Genomic DNA, 17,102 nt, shown 5'->3' with positions numbered 1-17,102 from the left:
TCATGATGCTCCAACAATGATGGATGGATTAAAAGGCAGAAGTCTACGTGACCATCATCATCATCAAGCCCTTCCGTGAGAATCCTAAATCCAAAGAGGACTGTTTCATTTATGTTAGGTAGAATGCCCAGAGGGGACTGGGCGGTCTCATGGTCTGGAATCCCTACAGATTTTATTTTTTCTCCAGCCGTCTGGAGTTTTTTTTGTTTTTTCTGTCCCCCCTGGCCATTGAACCTTACTCGAATTCGATGTTAATGTTGATTTATTTTGTTTTATAATTATGTCTTTCATTTTTCTATTCTTTAATATGTAAAGCACTTTGAGCTACTGTTTGTATGAAAATGTGCTATATAAATAAATGTTGTTGTTGTTGTTGTTGTTGAAGTATGGCTGTTTGGAATTGGCTTGTATCAGAAGCCTTTAAGTACCATGATGCCCTATTGGCTGTAGGGGTTGGACAGAAAACCTATAAGTTTGCTTGCTTTACCTCACCCTCACTCTGATGCCAAACTGATGTAAGACCATCTCACACATGAACTGAAAAGGACAACACAATGAAGAGCACAGCTCGGCAGCCATATTGAGTCAGGCATGCGGCCTGTTCTGAAGAAAGCTGACCAAAAATGATGCCTCAACTAGAGACATTTTAAGTAACTAACAAATCTCTGTGCCACCTGAAAAACTACACATCACCATTTATCAGGTTGTATGGTTGTCAATATTCAAATGTACTTGGCATATTGTTATTATTTATGAATATTATCAATAATACATTGTTTAAATTGTAGCTTAACTCCTGCTTGTCTTTTACTACACCCAACTGCCTGAGGTTATCGATGTAGAAGCGAAGGTGGGGAGACGTTATATGGTACAATACCTGATAAACAGTGGCAAGTCTGTGAGATCTGTGGCATTCTGACAAAGGCAACATGTTAATAATACAAAAGGGGAAAGTAGAGTAATAGAGAACTCTACCAAGACAAAACAATATTCATTAAGCAGAATTTGATTTTTTTTGTTTGTGACCGGTTTTGATAGTTTTCAAAGGAAAGCAAAAATGAGTCAAGAATAACACACTTAAAGGGACAGCACATGTTTTAAGAAAAACTTTGGATTAAACTCAGGGCTCTGGTTGAATGCCAGTCAATACAGAAAAAGAATAAAATAGCAGTAAATAAAATAACAATAATAGTAATATTTTAGAGCAGCCCAAATTGTCACTAACGGAGGCACTACAATAAAATCACACAAAAGCTCAATTTTGCATCAGTTTTACAATTTCTATCCAGCATCATTTTCCTTAAAACGCTAACTGATGAAATGATAGCCATTTAACTTTAATTGTGTATAGAAAAGCAAAACCATAAAGTGAAAGCAGTTAATGCAAGTGTTTGCAGTACTTTTGACTGGTAAAATGGCCTTCCTTTATTATGCTTTGAAATTGAGAAAGGTTTTGTAAGTTTAAGCAGACATTAGTATTATCTATCCCGGATACAGGCAGCAATTGTTCGATCAAGATCCTTAAGTGTAGCAATTTTCAAAACACATGCCATTCTGAAGCTGTGATAACTGCTACCATAAGGAAATGCTACAGTTTAACTCTTTCATCACTACTTGGCTTGTGAGTCAATCGGTATCCTTCTGACAGTATAAATAAATAAAAAATAACAGCAGCTGCTAAAAAAAGGATCTAACATGTCCTCTTTCTGTTTATTAAGCCTTCAGAAGGCACAATTGCAGTGTGATAATGATGATGACAAAGGTATAATTATGGCCTTGTTCTTCTGAAATTGCCAGTGTGGGAGGGGATGGTGAATGGACACAAGAACAAATGGCTTCAATGGAACTTATTTTTTACTCATGTAAATACAATGTAAAGCCGGGACACTTTTAAATTCACACGGTCTGACTGAAGTGTAAAACATGCACAATTTGATTGACAAATATACTGTAATTACTTATAAGACATACTGTAGTTGTTTCACGGCAAAATAATGTAACTGACATGTACAAAAGGGATATCATTTTACCCACGACTTGTATATGTAATTACTTGGGCTTATGGCTGTACTATACTATACTGTACAGTTTAGTCTCATGTGTCTCTCACTATTTTCTATAAACATTTTTGCTTTATGTCCCACCAATCTGACCATACCATCTTGCTCACTACATTTAAAGCTTTTACATTCACAGACTGTCTTTTTGATTAATCTGCCTACCTTATACTCCAGCAAACATCTTAATTCTAAACGGTCTTTTACTTGCTTCTGTCTCCTTGGTTTTAATTTGATTTGAATTAATTTAGTTTGCTTAGCTGCAAAGCAAGTAATACAACCACCTTTTGTATATATTTCAGTTTAAAATGAGGTACGTCCAGTAAAAGCCTTCAAGAAAGCTCACCCCTTGTCATTTTTATGTGGATGTGCCGAGTTGTTAGAGCTCTCTGCGGCCACGTTGCATGGACAGCGCAGAGTGAGGCAGAAAAAACAGTGAATGCGGCTCTTTAAGATTGAAATAAGCAACAAAGGGTGGGGAACCTTAACAAGTAAGACCACTAAAATGAAGCATCAAAATGTCACTTAAGCAGTAAGTGCTTCATCAGCAATAATTGACTTCTCATAAAGAAACCTGCAGCCACTGCGGCTCTCCTGGACCGACATTGCCCACCCCTTGGTCTAGCTGAAGCCAAAGTCAAATGAACGCGGACACTCCTCTGCAGGACTGCACCATTGTTGAACAACACACCATAGTGAGATTTCTTTGGGTAGAGTGAGTGAAACCTGCTGAAATTCACAGAACAATGTTGGCATCCACTAGATCAGCGCTTCCCGATTCATTTTACCCTCGCACCCCCTGTGACGGACGAGACCGATTTCGCACCCCCTTCATTTGAGAAGAAGTATGAAAGAATATGAGTTCATATGATAGTTCATAATACCGACGCAGCACTAAGGGCACGTAAGAGCGGAAGTCATCCGTTTTAACAGGCAGCGTATTGCACTGATACGAAATAGCCTGCCCATTTAATTATTTAGGAATGGATAGATAAATTAACATTTTGTACAAATAATATTTTTCATTTTTCTTCCTCGATGGATTCTGGCACCCCCAGCAACAGTTGCTCGCACCCTTTTGGGTGCCTCCAATCGGGAAGCGCTGCGCTACCCATAAACCATTGCGAACATGTTGTATTGAGTTGGCCTCTATTCATTGCAGTTAGCGCACAATTTTCAAATTGCTGTTACTTTTGATTTACCCTTGTAATTACTGCTAAACTCTGGCATGCCGCTTATCTGAAATAGCAGGAGATATCGCTACAAAACCAAACACCTTTTTAAAATTTAATGGATACTTGGAACTTTATTGGTATATTTCCTTTAGGTGTTCCTTAAGAAGAATAAAAGTTAGTATTTAACTGCATTCATGTCCCTTCATGATAGTACTGTACAAATCAGTGCCACTTTTCACAGATACTCCACTCGTTATCTCGGGATGACTGAAATCTTTATTATCATAATCTGTTTTTCACAATCCAGTCAATTTACAGGTCAGGAGAAAATAAATAAAAAATAACAATACTGCATTGGTAAAAATGTAATCTGTGCAGTTTATCCAACAGTTTATATTCTCAAAACAGGACCAAACAGCACTGTAAGTAGGACACTATGCCTATCTGCCACGATCTTAAGAGGCATAATTCTGTAAGCAGGAGTTCATGTCAGTATGTTGTTATAAAGTTAATTGATGGATTATTTAAGGGAGGAGAAATTTGGTGGGTGGAGTGGAGAGAGAGAGAGAAAAAGGAGAAGTGTTCTTGGGTAGCTCAGTGCTGTATCTCCACTGTTGTATCATAAAAGAAATAAAATATAGTTGGCAAATAGTCCACAAATTGAGGTGACCATCTCTGTGTGCCTTTCCACACATCGAAGACTCGGTCCAGTCTGCTACGTTACCGAGGTCGCCTGCAAGCCAAGAAGAACCGACGGCAAATTCTGTTAAGGTCCGCTGCTCTTTTCGATGTACATGCTTCCGTTAGGTCAGATTATCTCGAGGCACAACGTGAGTTACCACGGCTATGCTGATGACACGCAGCTGTATTTATCAATAGCACCTGATGACCCTGACTCTGTTGTTTCACTAACACAATGTCTGACTTTCTAAATGGATGAATAGTAATTTTCTCAAGCTAAATAAAGAGAAAACAGAAATGTTAGTGATTGGCAATAATGGTTATAATGAGTTTATTAGAAATAAACTTGATGCATTAGGATTAAAAGTCAAGATGGAGGTAAAGAACTTAGGGGTAACTATTAACTCTGACCTGAATTTTAAATGACATATTAATCAGATCACTAGGGCAGCATTTTTTTACTTAAGAAACATAGCAAAAGTTAGACCTCTTATATCATTGAAAAATGCTAAGAAATTAGTTCACGCTTTTGTTTTCAGTCGACTAGATTACTGTAACGCATTCCTCTCAGGACTACCCAAAAAGACATAAATCGATTACAATGAGTGCAGAATGGAGCTGCTAGAATCCTAACTAGGAAAGGAAAATCCAAGCACATTTCTCTAGTTTTGATGTCACTACACTGGTTACCCTTGTCATTCAGAATTGACTTTAAAATACTGCTTATGGTTTACAAAGCCTTAAATAATCTCACTCCATCTTATATACCGGAGTGTCTGACACCTTATATTCCAGATCATAACCTTAGATCATCAAATGAGTGTCTGCTTAGAATTTCAAGAGCTAAACTTAAAATAAGTGGTGAGGCGGGCAGCCTTCTGCTGTTATGTACCTCAAATCTGGAATGGCCTGCCAGTAGGAATTCACCAGGCTAATACAGTGGAGCACTTCAAAAAACTGCAAAAAACACATTATTTTAACATGGCTTTCTCATAACTTCATTGTAATTTAATCCTGATACTCTGTATCTTTAATTAATTATCATAACTATAAAATCCATACTAACCCCTACTCTTTCTTCTGTTTCTTTCCCGGTTTTCTATGGTGGCGATCTGCACCACCACCACCTAATCAAAGCACCGTGATGTTCCTACATTGATGGATTAAAAGCCAGAAGTCTACGTGACCATCATCATCAAGTCCTTCCATGAGAACCCTGAATACAATGAGGACTGTTTCATTTTTGTTAGGTAGAATGTCCAAAGGGGGCTGGGTGGTCTCATGGCCTGGAACCCCTGCAGATTTTATTTTTTCTCTCCAGCGGTCTGGAGTTTTTTTGTTTTTTCTGTCCTCCCTGGCCATCAGACCTTACTCTTATTCTATGTTAATTAGTGTCGTCTTATTCTAATTCTTACTTTGTCTTTTTCTTTTCTTCATCATGTAAAGCACTTTGAGTTACATTATTTGTATGAAAATGTCCTATAGAAATAAATGTTGTTGTTGTTGTTGAGAGTAGTGAACTCTCAACACCTGCTCTTATAATTCTTCTGAAGCTCCATGATCTCTCTGTTTTTCTTTTTATTTCTGAACATGTTTTACTAGTTGCTAGTTTTGTTTCTAATTAGATCTGATGTGGCTCCTGGCTTCCCACTGATAGCAGCCACTAGAAATCAGTTTAGTCAATGCAAACCAAGGCACCTGCTTATCTTGACTGGCTTTTAGATGGGCCTGCAAACCTGGGAGGGATCACAAAGGGACTGCCGTATGTCTGCAATACCTGGAAATGTAAGAAACACTGAGAAAACAGAAGCAGGTTAAACTAAATGCTCTCATGATCAGCCACTTCTGCAGCGACTGCCTAAGCAACACAGTTACGCTGTACCACAAGGAAATGTTTGTCCGAAGACAGAGAAGACGACAAGATGGAATGAGATAAAAGTAAGGCGAAAAGGAGCTGGAACTGCTCTGACATCCATTGTAATGGGCAATATTTGATCGCTCTCAAATAAAAAAGATGAACTGTCTGCTCTCAAAGCAGGCCATGGCACATACAGGTACAGAGGCATTTTGTGTTTTACAGAGGGCTGGCTTAAACCTGATATACCCGATGCTGTTTTAATGCTGGAAGGATTTCATCTTATTTAAGCAAACAGAGACCCAGTGCAGTGTGAAAAAAGAGAGGAGGAGGACTGGTCATTCATGTGAATGAGGAATGGTGTCAAAGGGAGCATATTGCAGAATGTAGTTCAGACATTTAAATTCCGGCTGTCGGAAATCATTCACATTATTTGCCCAGGGAGGTAAGTCACGTCATGATTATTAATGTTTATAATCCTCCCTCTGCAAAATGGGGACTCAGCAATGAAAATGATTTACTCTGTCAATAGCACCTGTCACGCACGCATGCATAGGGAGCCGCGGGAACACCCGACAAGCCGCGTATCACATCGGGCCAGGGGATCAAGTTGAGGCACTAACATTTCTTTCTTTTGTTCCTGTAGAAAGACAGACTCAGCGCCGCCATAAAATCCTGGACGCCTGGACAACAACATGTAGCCACTACCGCATTCCATCCCTTCTTGGTTTCCCTGCGATGACGTCATTCCTCCCACACACCACTATGGTTCCCTCCCAGCATACCATTCAATTTCCGGTCCCCCCCTTATTTAAGTTCCCCTCTGCAAGCGAAGACTGTGTGATGCAATGACCTACTGTCAAAGCATAGCGCCTGTGCAGATTGTTAAAAGTATTTTGTTTTGTTCTTTACAATATACGGGGCCGGAAACCCCAAACCTTGACCTGTCTTTGTGTTCTTATTACACACTCTAATGATGAGTCTTTCTGACCCTGTAGTTGTAATATGTGGTGACTTCAACCATGTGACTTTGGAAGGAACAAGGACAAACTTCCATCAGTTTGTGTCATGTTCCAGTCTAGGAAATAACAAGCTGGACCTCCAATTATTCAAATGCATTGAATGAATGAAAAAATGAATTTCTGGCTACTGTGTGTAGATCTGATCACAGTGTGATTCATTTTATTCCCAGCTGCATGACTGTTACCTGTTACCACCAGGACAAAGTATCCCTAAGGACTGGGAACAAGAGTATAACATGAAAATCTACAGCCACGATTAGAGCCAGGAAGCACTTCTTCATGCGGAGTTGTGGGAATCGTGAATTAACTGCTGAGTTCTTGCATTTGAAGTGGACAGATTTTTTAAAGTAGCAATAACATATAACATAATGGACCAACTCAGCTTTTATCTAACCAAACACGCTTCACAGACCCACATACCTCTTGTGTTCTTATGTTTCACGGCGTCTGATGTCTAAACTGTCAATATACCAGCAGCTGGAAATGTGTCTATGCTGCATGGTAGATCTGGACCAATGTCAATGACCATTTTACAAAATAAACATGGTATAAACATCAGCAGACTGAAGGTAGATGGGGTAATGAAGACTGAACATGGTAAGTTGTATTGTGGGTAATGTGATGATTTCATCCACTGGCTAAGAAATTAAACAATAGTATAAATATTTGTATTCCTTATAGTTTGAAATATTTTTCTTCACAGCTAAACTGCAGTGCCAAAGGTTGCAAACCTTTCTCCTATACAAATACAATATGGCACGATGATCATTTAATTCGAAATTAGTTTGATCTTTTGTCAATGAGCAGTTAAAATGTAAATTGATTGCACTGGCTGGTTTTGTAATTAAAGGCTTATTTTCAAATTATGAACAGAAGGTATTTAATGTTGAAAGCTAGACAGATAAGTGTAAAATATTCAGCGTTCCAAAGCCTTTAGCTACATGAAGGCACAGATAGGATCTTAAACTCTGTTCCAAAGTGCATACTTTAGCTGCAGGTTTTGTTGAAACTATTTTTTAGCAGATAATACTTTCAGTTAATGTTAGTCAGTCAGTCATTGTCTAACCTTCTATATCCTAACACAGGGTCACTGGGGTCTGCTGGAGCCAAACCCAGCCAGCACAGGGCGCAAGGCAGGAACAAATCCCGGGCAGGGCGCCAGCCCACTGCAGGGCACACACACACACCAGGGACAATTTAGGATCGCCAATGCACCTAACCTGCATGTCTTTGGACTGTGGGAGGAAACCCACACAGACACGGGGAGAACATGCAGACTCCCAGTTAATATTACATATTTTTAAATTCTATAACTTCTATAACATGTCTGATTATGTTACCTCAGATATTTTATTAGTGTAGATTTACTTATTAAAAAAAACATGTTTTATAAACTGAAACGAATGACTTAATGAATTACAATCCCTAAATTGTTTTCCTTCTGTCTTGATAAAAACTACATTCAGATAATTTAACATGGGGAAAAAAAAAGAAATGAAAATGAAACCAAGTCATCAACTTCATTGTTAGCTACCAAGTAATGTGCAGCTTATTTTATTTTGGTAAAAAAGAAGAAAAAACATATACTGCTACAAGAATCATTGTGAGGTTCAAAGAGGAGGAAAATCCCACCATCAGTAATTTTTAAAAGTGTAAAAGGGCTGAAGCAAGCTGTGAAAGTAAGAGAAACACTTCTTCAATGGCACTGATTTGGTTTGTAATTTAGACTTTGGTTGGAAAAATTAAAATCAAAGGCACTGTGATCCTTAAAAAAGTGAGTCAGTTATGTTTGGTCCTGGTAAGATGTGTTCATAGGCATTTACAATGAACAAATGCCTTTTTTTTTTGGAGGACATGACTTTAATAAGCAATACATTTTCACTTTTGTAATAGTTTAATTGTACTTATACTGTATGTATATGTAAGAGTTTAGTTGACTGTACTAATATGTGTATACAAGACTAAAAAAAGTACATTTTGTCAGTCATTGTCCAACCCGCTATATCCTAACCACAGGGTCACGGAGATCAGCTGGAGCCAATCCCAGCCAACACAGGGCACAAGGCAGGAAACAAACCCTGGGCAGGGCGCACACACACCAGGGACAATTTAGACTTGCCAATGCACCTAACCTGCATGTCTTTGGACTGTGAGAGGAAACCGGAGCACCAGGAGGAAACCCATGCAGACACGGGAGAGAACATGCAAACTCCATGTAGGGAGGACCTGGGAAGCGAACCCAGGTCTCCTAACTGTGAGGCAGCAGCGCTACCACTGCGCCACCCAATACATTTTGTCCTTAGCTAAATAACTAAGCTCTGAAATGCTTTGTACATAAGATTTTTTTTTTTTGCTTTTATGTACAATGGTTTATAGCAGCTGTATGCATGTGCAGTTCATTGACCTTAGTTCTGGAAAAAAAACAAAGGCATTACAATTATAATTTGTAGTGTAAAAAGTGAGATAATTGCACATAATAGCTTGCAACACACCTTTACAAAAAGAGAACTAGAGCGTTAATTTAGATTCAGTCTTAGTCAGGCTCTCTCTAACATACACTTGGTTGGGGCAATGAAAGGTGCCTTTTGTGGAAGAAAGTTGTCTGATGATATGAGACAGAGAATATTAACTGGCATCAGTAGAAGGCCAGTGAATTAGACCATTAAAAACAACAAAAAATGTGAAAATACTACTTAAAAGAATAAAACAAATGTTAGCTTGTATTGCCATTAAGGAAAATGACTGCATTCTGTCAATGGAGAAACAGCAACCTTTTCCTTTATAAATGCAGGGTACTCTATAGAGCTGGGGTCTCCAACTCCAGTCCTGGGGCCTCATACATAACGGCGTGCGTAGAATTCATACTAAAACATGGCCTAAGGACAAAAGTGGAAATGTGCGTATGCACAAAAAAATCCAAATGCATAAATCTGTGTGAACGCCAACTTCCACATTCTTCCGTTCCGTAAATCCCAGCCTGCTTGAAAGGTAATGCACATGCACGCGCCTTCTGCACCACCCAAACTCCTCCCACAATTACACCTCTTTGAATATGCAAATCAATATAAATAGCCCTTAAGCTTAGTGTTCTGTGAAAAGGCAACGGCAAAAGCACGGGGGAAAGTAGAAGAATTTCAGTGAATACCAAGTGGAGGCAAGGAAAAACATACTATTTGTTGGTTTAAACAGTGGTATAAACAACAAAAGGACATAAAGAATGCTGGAGAAACTCAAAAGCTCAAGTTTACAAAGTCGCACAGTGCTTGAAATAAAAAAGAAGTTGTCACATATCAAAGTCGCCGTGAAAAGGCAAGTTGTAGCCCACCGTCTGAGTGCCGTATGAAAACTTATTAGAGTACAGAGAAAAGAAAAAAATAGGCACACAGTGGGAAAAATGCTCGAAATGTCAACTTTAATCTCGAGATTTCCACTTTAATCATGTAGTTTATTTTGTCATTAAAGTAGAACATCATAGACTTCATCTTTAAATTGTTTCATTTACTAGTTTCTCAAATCACATCGTAACTAAAGTAGCACGTTAAATGCTTTGTTTTGTATGTGTTCTTCTATGTGCTCTACGTGTGTGAATCACTACGTGCTTCTTAGACGGGCTTTCTCTTCCACAAACAAGACACAGAATCCATTACATTCGTGATATTACAGCTCTCTGAATAATTTAAATACTGAGATGTATACTTGATATCATTTTCATGATGATAGGATTTAAAGCATGTTATTAAACATGGGAACATGGTGGCGCAGTGACGAGCTGGCGCCCTGTCCAGAGACTGTTCCTGCCTCCCGCAAGATGCCGTGTGCGACCTTCGATGAAATACTTTATTGCAGCAGTACCGTCTCTTTCAAGCGTACTAACCTCCAATTCCTGTCCTTCATTTTCTTTCTCCAAATACCCAATCGCCACACAATCAGCTCTGTAATAGATGTTAAGCCATCTGTAAGCTTAGAATGCTGATTCTTCAAAACTTTTAAGGAACATTGAAATATCTTCATAGTACATGTTTAATTATTCAATTCATCTATCCTTCCAGTTTCGTGCCAGTCCCAGCAAGAATGCAGCGCGAGGCAGGAACAATCTCTGAACGGGGCACCAGATTGTTGCTAGCGTTTCGCCAATGTGTCCTCACAATTATTAACAATATAGATTATTTAAATGATGTTAACATTTTATCTGCATAATGTAATAAACATATCTTGCTGCATTTCATCTTAAAATTTATATCGTCATCATATGTAAATGCGCGCTTTATAAAGTGGCTCAGGTTGTGCGATATTATAACTGTATCGCAACTTTACAGTGAGTTTATTGTACTGATAAGTACAAACAGTTCTACAAGGAGCACTTGATGGACTGAATGAGTGTGTTTAAAGTTCTTGGGATGAAACTGTTTCTGGACCGCGAGGTCCGTACAGGAAAGGCTCTGAAGCGTTTGTTGTATGAGAGCAGATCAAATAGGCAGCATGGCTGAGGCAGCGTGTGCTTGATGCTGTATACCGATAATTTTCTTTCTGATTTGAAAACCTTTCCTGCCATCTTGCGCCAAGGTCCTTATAAATCCTCAGGTTTCAGCTGAAATGTGTGTAGCAGCAGTAGAAAAAGTGATCAGTTACAAAAATGTCCTGACCACATTGAGAATGAACAAGTCAGTGGTAGTTTTTGTAAATTTTGAATATCTTGTGAATAAACTTGAAGGGGTTGTTATTTATGGTTTATTTGTTTCTGTACTGTCTAGACTGCCTACAAATGAGGTAATAATATCAAGTATCCACCCTTTTTAAAGTATAATATTTTGCTGAGAGAACTGCAACTCTACGCGTAGATTGTCAGATTTGGTTCTGATTTCCACTAGGCTGTAAAATGCAGTAATTAAGCCATGTTGTCTCTTTTAGGAGACAAGTTATTTAGGATTCTAAGTAACATGAACAAAGACATCAACGTAGCCCTCAGATTTAAGGCAGAATGCAGTGTACTATCTGTAAATTCTGAATCATTAACTGTGGCAGTGCTGGACAGAAGACAGCAAAGTGCAAAAATGAGTTTGTGGAATTGGCAGGACGGGGTTAACTATGGGGACAGTGAGATTGAGTATGAAAATGAGATGGACAATATGGAGGGTTTGAACGTTTGGATGGAGCAGGTGATCTGCATGATCCGCCCAGAAGTGTATTATCTAAAGTAGCTCCAGAAAAGAGCATGATTCTTGTTGATAAAGCCAATAATAATATGCTATGGGAGTCTGTAGAAAGTGCAGTGAATAAAGTAAGCAGAAAGCCTGAGGTCGGTAGCAGTTTTGTTTCTAATTCCAGGAGAACTGCTCCAGTCACCTCCTCCATTGCAAACGAATCTCAGGTGACCGATATAACTGCACATGTTTTGGCAGCTGCAGAACGCAGTCCTAATAGAACAGGCCTCAGTTTGCACTGTGGGAAGGCAGGCGAGTGTGAGACTGCTGGAAGTGTGCTGTGTGGAGAGCGTAAGTGCAAGTGCAAGCGTGAGCAAATGTGATCAGACGCTCAAAGTTCCCAATCATAAAAGAGAGAATAAATCAGAAAACATAAAGTCAGCAAAGAAAAAGCTTTGTGTCCAGTGAGCCATCCAGGAATAAAGCAACCTGTTTAAAAGTCACAGTGACTGTGATGCAGGTGACAGGGCAGTGGCACTGGTGCCTCAGCGAGGAGTGAATCTTCATCACGGTATACACTCTGAGGCAGATACTGTGATCCCTCGCTATATCGCGCTTCGACTTTCACGGCTTAACTCCATCGTGGATTTTAAATGTAAGCATATCTAAATATATATCACGGATTTTTCACTGGTTCGCGGATTTCTGCAGACAATGGGTCTTTTAATTTATGGTACATGCTTCCTCAGTTTGTTTGCCCAGTTGATTTCCTACAAGGGACGCTATTGGCGGATGGCTGAGAAGCTACCCAATCAGAGCACGTATTACGTATTAAATAAAACTCCTCAATGATATACGATATGCTTCCCGTGCGGTGCTTCGCACACTTAAAAGCTCTAACAGCACGTATTGATTTTTGATTGTTTGCTTTTCTCTGTCTCTCTCACCCTCTCCGACATTCTCTGCTTCTGACGGAGGGGGTGTGAGCAGAGGGGCTGTTTGCACAGAGGCTGTTTGCTTAGAAGATACAGACGCTCCTCTAAAAAATGCTGAAAGACTACCTTCACATTGATCCCTTCCTTGTGGCTGCTTTATCGCGGTGCTTCTACTTAAAAGCCCAACAGCCCTATTGATTTTTGATTGTTTGCTTTTCTCTCTCTCGAATCCTACTTCGCAGAAATTCATTTATCATGGTAGAGTCTGGAACGGATTAACCACGATAAACGAGGGTTAACTGTATAGCATCACTAAAATACAGAATATATATATATATATAATAGTAGTCCAGGTTAAAGATGGAGATCAGGACCTGGTGTTGATTAATGCTTATGTACCCACAAATGGGAGAAAGAAATTGTTTCTTTGATTCATTCAGGAAGGTGGTGGAATATTTATGAATTGGGAGATTCTGTTAGTGGGAGGTGATTTTAATTGTAATTTTATCTATCAGTCTATTTAACTGAATTTTATTCTCCAGGTTTAGTGGATTTTACTCTCAATTTAGGGTACTGTTGTTTACACAGCACTGAGCCAGCACTTTAAGATTTTGTAAGGGTCTAAGTGGGAAAGGGATCACACAGAGCTGACAAGAGGCCAGGGGAGAAATTGGACCACGTTGTCTTTTAAAACTGAGACCTGAGACCTTTAAGAAATACAGAGGATCTGCATTATTCCTTGTAAACCGGACACAGACACCATCGTATCTCTCCTCTATCAGAAGCTAGAAAGAAATCTCTGTCTAGACTGTTCATACCATAACTTCGAAGCTGTGTGATACAGTTGCCAGGCCTCACCTGGAATATTGTGTTCAGTTTCCTATATCCAGATAAAATGAAGGAGAAAACCTCTCTAAAGAATGTCTTGAGAAAAGCTGACTCCAAGAAAACAGTATATGAAAAATTATGAGGTACTGATAACATTAATTATTTATTTTTTAGGAAAACAGATATCAAGAGAAAACATGACTGAATTAGGAGGGGCTTAAATAAGTTTGCATGCCATCGTTGCCTCAAATTCAGTTCTTCAACAGAAACATGAGGGCAAAAATTAAAGCTGGGTAAATATTACAAGTATTTTTTTCATTCAGAATAAAGCATATTCATAGATCAGACTGCCAAACATTGTAGTTGTAAGTAACAACCAGAGGTGGGTAGTAATGAGATACATTTACTCCGTTACATTTACTTGAGTAACTTTCTTAAAAAATTGTACTTCTAAGAGTAGCTTTACTGCACCATGCTTTTTACTTTTACTTGAGTACATTTGTGAAGAAGAAACGCTACTCTTACTCCGCTATATTGGGCAACACTCGACTCGTTACTTTTTTCCATTTATACATTAAACTATATTTTTGCAAGAGAGAAGTTGCCAGTGGATCTACTGCATGACTGTATCACCAATCAGACGTAGCCATGCAGTCACATGACCACACACAAACTTCCAGCGTCTTGCAGCCAGTGAGAAACTTTTTAGTCATGTGGGGCTCCTGTTCACTGCTAAACGGTCACAGCTTCACTACAAGAACCAGATCATTGGTCTCAAGCCTGCCTGTCATGTCTTTTCTCCTTTTCTTTGATTCCCCCTTCTTTTTTGTGCTGACCCGTATATATATATAGAATATAGAATATATATATATATATATATATACACTCCTGTCTCCATGGGCCTTAATCACATGCCGCAGGAAGCCATTAAATCAATTGAGAATGATCGGACCTGCACGTGCGACTCGCTCCATCTACCTCAGTAACTCCCCGCGGTCGTGCAATTGCGCCCACGGAGAGCGACACGGCTTTATGGATTTGAAATTGGCCTTTTTTTTTGACGTGCTACACCACAAAGTGCATATGCAGTATTATACTGTCAGTGTACAGGAGATCTCGTCACTGTAAGTAGTTTGCACTGTTCAGACGTACATCTTACCTACTGTAGGGATCGGCTTCAAAAGCTTTGTTGTGAAAAACTGAGATTTGGCACTCTGTGTTATTTGTGCATCTTTATTTTATAAAGATGTTATTTTTTTTACTCATTATTTTATTTTATTATTTGGAAATAGCAGAATTTGCACATTATTTAATATTTTTGTCTGTCTTATTACAACATTTCTAAAAAATAAATCATTTATTATGATCAGTTACTCAGTACTTGAGTGGTCTTTTCATCAAATACTTTTTTACTCTTACTTGAGTCATTTTTTGGATGGCTACTTTTTACTTCTACTTGAGTAATATTATTTTGAAGTAACGCTACTCTTACTTGAGTACAATTTTTGGCTACACTACCCACCTCTGGTAACAACATGAAAACCTTCTGTCGTCAACTCAGTGATAATTTGGAAAAACTAGGTGACCAGGAATGAATAGTCTGTTCTTATTATAAGTTTATCGTATATTCTTTTTTGTTTAAAAATATAATTGATATTAGTCTATAACCTTTCCTAGAAAATTTCTATGATAAAATAATGTAAACAAATAATACAGTAATCATTATAATAATACAGAAGATATTATGGAGATCATGTAAACCTCTCAGACTGTGCAAAGTTATGACTTTCCAACCAGTGTCTATATAACTGAAAGCTGAAAGTTCACAGTTGTGTCAAATTTGGATCAAGATGTATCAGAGTCTACCTGGATTTTTTAACTACTTAATCACATTGCTGCTTGGTTTCAGTTCCTGATGCTGAACAAAGTAAACGGAAGGTGAAACCCAGTGCTTTGACCAACAAGCACTTGATTTCTGTATTAGGGTTAATTTATAGCAACAGACAATGCACCCAGAAAGAAAAATACAAGAGTCAACATGAGGTCATATAAAATGTGGATCTAAAGGTTAGTCATTTAAAGGGTCTCATCTTCCTTGCCAAGTTCATTACCTACAGTATATTTTGTCATGCCATTGAGCCACCTGGCATGTTAACTGATGCTTAAAACCTTCAGCTTGCAGTTCCCCTTCAGTGGTTTTGTTTTTAGACAGATGGATTTCAGTTGTGTTTCTGCTAAGTTCAAATGTATGATATGAAAAAAAGGTTTGCATTTAGATTCTACTATAATTTAGAAAAGCGCTTAGACTGACGGTAGAACAAGATTCTCACTTTTGTCACTTTAATTGCAGGACTTTTCAAAAAATGTGACCCCATCCTCTAATAATTATCTATATAATAATTGTACAATACTATTAAAATTAATAGTATAGGTTTACTGTAAAATACAACAATGGAATGAAATATTAGAGCACTAGTGTAGATATATTTAAATGCATTGCTTTCAACTAATTTAATCTGATATCTGCAACACTTTCTGTTACACCAAATTACAATGGAATAGATAGCAATTTTTACCATATGAATCACTAGCTTTCACAAGAGTGTACAAGTTTACAATAGTCACTTTATAAATGATTCATAATTTTTGGGAAGAGGAAAATGTTTTGCTACATTAATAGCTTAACCAGTACTCACAGTCATAAGATTTGAATCTTGAATTAGACTCCCACTGACACATGTCAGAAAAATAGCAACCAATGCACTCTATAGTGTTTAGTTAACAGTCAAATGTTCAATTACAGATTTGATGTGATGTCGAAGTTCTCTGTCTCACTGGCACAGGTAGACTTTCACTCCCCAGCACTTAACTTGTACATTTTCAGAACAGGGACATCCATTTCATGTTGCGCACTTCTTTACACCATTAGCCAGTGACGAAGCTGTTGAGAAAGGGACATGTGCAAGAGTGTTAATAAAAACAGAAGCACAGAAGTCTCACAATGACAATTCATCTCCACTGTTTCCTTTGAAAGGACAAGAGAATGGCTGAGCAATTCAGTTAATGTTGTACAACAATGACTGTAGGCTTCCTAGGCAATTTTGCAATTGAGGTTCATTTCTGATTGTAATTAACTTCATTGCTGACTTAGTCTGACATCTTTATACATTGCCTGAAATTCTAGAAGTAAATTATTGTGCGTTAGCAAATATAATACATTTGGATTCATAAGTGTTAATTTATTCTTTGGATATGTGTTCAGTATTTTCTGTCTGCAACACAGTTTGTAAACATTATAACATCTTAACACATTGATTTCTCAGATTCTAGAAAATAATATTAGTCTCTTCATATATACATTACTGCACACACACACACTGTTGGTTTTAGTGGCTGCAAGGCAATTTA

The 17,102-nt window shown here is 38.2% G+C and overlaps 1 protein-coding gene across 1 annotated transcript in view; it reads right to left on the bottom strand.

The window, feature by feature from the left end:
• Positions 1 to 16,559: 16,559 nt before the first annotated feature.
• The window catches only part of slc6a3 (solute carrier family 6 member 3), a 142,164-nt gene continuing 141,621 nt past the window's right edge, over positions 16,560 to 17,102 (bottom strand). Inside the window, exon 15 of the mRNA XM_039737344.1 lies at positions 16,560 to 16,635. Within this exon, the coding sequence (XP_039593278.1) occupies positions 16,612 to 16,635 (24 nt within the window). The 3' untranslated portion in view covers positions 16,560 to 16,611. The remainder of the gene's footprint in view (positions 16,636 to 17,102) is intronic.

This window comes from Polypterus senegalus, chromosome 15 (assembly GCF_016835505.1).
Source record: "Polypterus senegalus isolate Bchr_013 chromosome 15, ASM1683550v1, whole genome shotgun sequence".
Taxonomy (NCBI): Eukaryota; Metazoa; Chordata; class Cladistia; order Polypteriformes; family Polypteridae; genus Polypterus; species Polypterus senegalus.
The sequence above is the reverse complement of the archived record's forward strand: the minus strand, read 5'-3'. Positions and strand labels throughout refer to the sequence as shown.